This window comes from Brassica napus, unplaced genomic scaffold, assembly GCF_020379485.1.
Source record: "Brassica napus cultivar Da-Ae unplaced genomic scaffold, Da-Ae ScsIHWf_223;HRSCAF=387, whole genome shotgun sequence".
Lineage (NCBI taxonomy): Eukaryota > Viridiplantae > Streptophyta > Magnoliopsida > Brassicales > Brassicaceae > Brassica > Brassica napus.
The window spans coordinates 79,334-82,717 of NW_026015637.1; the positions used below are offsets into that span (position 1 = coordinate 79,334).

Here is a 3,384-nt window from a genome sequence, read left to right on the forward strand (position 1 = left end):
AAAAGTACTCAAACTTACTAAAAAATATTTTCTCTTAAATATTACAAAATATATAATATCTTTCTAACTTATAAAAGTTTTTAAAAAATATTGAAGATTTTGTTTTTAAAAAAAAATCCGCTTTGAAACATTCATTAAAATAAAATAAAACATATGAAAAAAATTTCTAAAAAGTACTCTGACTTACAAAAAATATTTTCTCTTAAACATTACAAAATATATAATATCTTTCTAACTTATAAAAGTTTTAATTAATCCGAATTAGATGAATATTCTGAAGAAACCGAGTCTTCGTTGAATTCTCCTTTCTCCGACTCCGAATCTGAGAATACTTCGTTGTCACCTACACCAGTAAAATCAACAACAAGATCGATTTCGCTTCCATCAACATGAAGATCACCTATGGCACTGCTCGAGGATTGTTGCATCGCAGCCGTATCCGAAACTCCTTCCAATTTCTCCGTGGAGTTATATGGGTCACGGTGACCCAAGGGTCTTGTTTATTCCTCACACGAGGATACCGAATATAAGTTACTTGATCAGCTTGTGAAGCCAGAATGAACGGATCATAGTTTGCAAGACTTCTTCTGGAATGAACTGATGTTACTCCAAACTCGTCAATTCGTACACCATATCCAACGATCGGGTTGTACCAATCAGCAAAGAAGGCAACACACCTCAAATTAAGGATCCCCGGATAGTGAATCTCCAATATCTCACGCAAAATACCATAGTAGATTACTTCGCCAGATCTAGCAGATATACCATGATTTATAGTTGGCTGCGTAGTGTTTTCGCTGAAAATCTTAAAAGCATATCCACGCGTGCAATACATCGGGTACGACACAGCAACAAATTTGGGACCAAGGGCCAACTCCTCTAACCATGGCTGAATAGGATCTCCTCTAGACAAGAGAAACCTTACCTGCATAGTAGTCACAAATTTAAGTAATGCACCATGTACAAAAAATCAAAAATTCAGAAGTAATAGAGAATAGATTTGAAAAACTTACATAGAATTTTAGCCAATTTACAAACTCGTTTTCTTTTAGTGCAGAAAGCTGATCTTCAGTGTAATTAGGATATGCACCCCTTATTTGCTCCATGTAAATCCTGCCATTGAAATCATAATTAGTTACAAATTTATTTACAAAATAGGATTCTTAATATATCATACTAAAACATAACTACCTTTCGTATGTCATTACTTCTTCGCAGTTTGCTAAAATGTACTTATGTAAGTGCATGTGCTCTTGTTCGGTGAGTCTTCTACTTTTTCCTTTTCCACTTAATCGACCAATTTGGGAAAATATGGTAGGCACCTCGACGGGATAAACTGTTCTCTGCCCTCCATCATCATGTCTTGATGGTTTTCGACTTTTAGTTTGTACTTCTGGGGCAAAATAGTAAGCAGCGAACTGGGATGTTTCCTCATTGATGCTTTGTGAAACAATAGAACCCTCAACTCGGCTTAAATTTTTCACTTTCTGCTTGAAATGATACATAGAACGCTCAACCAGGTACATCCATCGATATTGAACCGGGCCCCCAAGTTCTGCTTCTCGAGCGAGATGGATTGGAAGATGCTCCATAACATCAAAAAAGGAAGGTGGAAAAATCTTCTGGACATTGCATTGGATTATCGGAATCATTTCTTTCAAGTTTCTAATTCCATCTGCTGTTAATGATCTCGAGCACAAATCTCGAAAGAAAGCTGCTATTCCTGTAACAAAGAAAAAATTATGTTAGATATGAAAAGATACTATGTAACAGGTGAAGAAGTTATTAAATACTAAATTTACCTGCTATTTCTTCATGTACATGTTTTGGAAGAAGACCAGCGAAGAAAAATGGGAGAAGACGCTGCATCATGACATGACAATCATGACTTTTCAAACCAGAAAACTTTCCTTCTTCGCGATTAACACAGTTCCTTAGATTTGACGCATATCCATCTGGGAATTTGACGCTATCTATAATCCAGTCGAAGAACTCTTGCTTTGCAGCTGCATCTAACCGATAAATAGGCATTGGAAGTCTTCCTCTCCCATCCACGTGGAGAGATTCCCGGGCACATATATCTGGCAAGTCTAATCTAGACTTCAGGTTGTCTTTCGTCTTTCCCTTGACATTGAGAATGGTATTCATGATGTTGTCAAATATATTCTTCTCTATATGCATCACATCTAAATTATGCCTAAGTAGATGGTTCTCCCAATACGGCAACTTCCAAAAAATACTTTTCTTGTGCCAGTTGTGATGTTCGCCATATCCATAAACTGGATCATGCCCATTTCCCCCACATTTAGCTGTCGATTCCACACCAAAATCTCTGAGTTGAGTCAGGATAGATTTTCCATCTATTTCTGGTGGCGGACCATCAAACACCTTTTTGTTCTTAGTAAACAAAGTGGTGCTTTTTCGATACGGATGGTCATGGGGTAGATATCGTCTATGACAATCAAACCAACATGTCTTCCTTCCATTCTTCAGTTGAAACGCATCTGTGTTATCTTGACAGTAGGGACACGCTAATCTTCCATGTGTTGTCCATCCAGATAACATTCCGTATGCGGGAAAGTCACTTATGGTCCACATAAGCACTGCACGCATTATAAAATTCTGCCTAGCAGATATATCATACACTTCAACTCCTTCGGCCCATAGCATTTTCAGCTCATGAATCAATGGTTGCAAATAGACATCAAGGGATCTTTTAGGATGTGCAGGACCAGGAACTAGAATTGTGAGAAAGAGAAACTCTCGTTTCATGCACAATGATGGAGGTAAATTGTATGGTGTTACAATAACTGGCCAAAGAGAATATTGTCTCCCATGGCTTCCGAACGGGTTGAATCCATCCGTACATAATCCAAGGTAAACATTTCTTCTCTCAGATGCAAAACTAGGATACACTGACTGAAAATGTTGCCAGGCTTTCGCGTCTGATGGATGAGCAATTTCTCCGTTGCTGTTGTGTTCACCATGCCATCTCATAGCATCGGCGGTATGTTTGGATTGGTATAACCTCTTTAGTCGGTCTGTTATCGGCAAGTACCACATTCTCTTATATGGGATTTTAGTCTTTCGACTTGTTTTTTGAATGTCTTCCTCAAATCATAATGAATATTTTAGGTCTTGGATGGATCACAATCATCAAGATCCATCTACTGGACTTTTGACAGAAGAATTTGCGGAAGGTCTTCAACAATTCATGTCATTTGCGTCAAACCAGCCGAGGACTTTGGAAACGGGTAAGATGTACTGTCATTGTCCAATTTGTCAAAATCGTAGATTTGGTACAGTTAGTGGTGTATGGAAGCACTTATATAGTAGAGGATTTATGGCGGGTGGTCTGTTATCGGCAAGTACCACCCGCCATAA

At 38.1% G+C, this 3,384-nt stretch overlaps 1 protein-coding gene across 1 annotated transcript; it reads right to left on the minus strand.

Annotated features, from left to right (window-relative positions):
- Positions 1-251: 251 nt before the first annotated feature.
- LOC106363445 lies at positions 252-3,063 on the minus strand. The gene is made up of 6 exons (XM_048773124.1): positions 2,564-3,063; positions 1,803-2,452; positions 1,192-1,723; positions 1,014-1,113; positions 536-925; positions 252-458 (listed from the first exon to the last, which is right to left on the minus strand). The coding sequence occupies exons 1-6, from the start codon at positions 3,061-3,063 to the stop codon at positions 252-254; spliced, it is 2,379 nt and encodes a 792-aa protein (XP_048629081.1).
- Between the last annotated feature and the right edge of the window lie 321 nt (positions 3,064-3,384).

Coding starts and splice junctions, on each gene's coding strand:
- LOC106363445 (XM_048773124.1), bottom strand. CDS start 3,063: ATGTGGTACTTGCCGATAACAGACCGACTAAAGAGGTTATACCAATCC. Junction 2,453..2,563: donor GACTTTCCCGCATACGGAAT/GTTATCTGGATG, acceptor TGATTGTCATAG/ACGATATCTACCCCATGACC. Junction 1,724..1,802: donor TGTACATGAAGAAATAGCAG/GTAAATTTAGTA, acceptor TCTTTGTTACAG/GAATAGCAGCTTTCTTTCGA.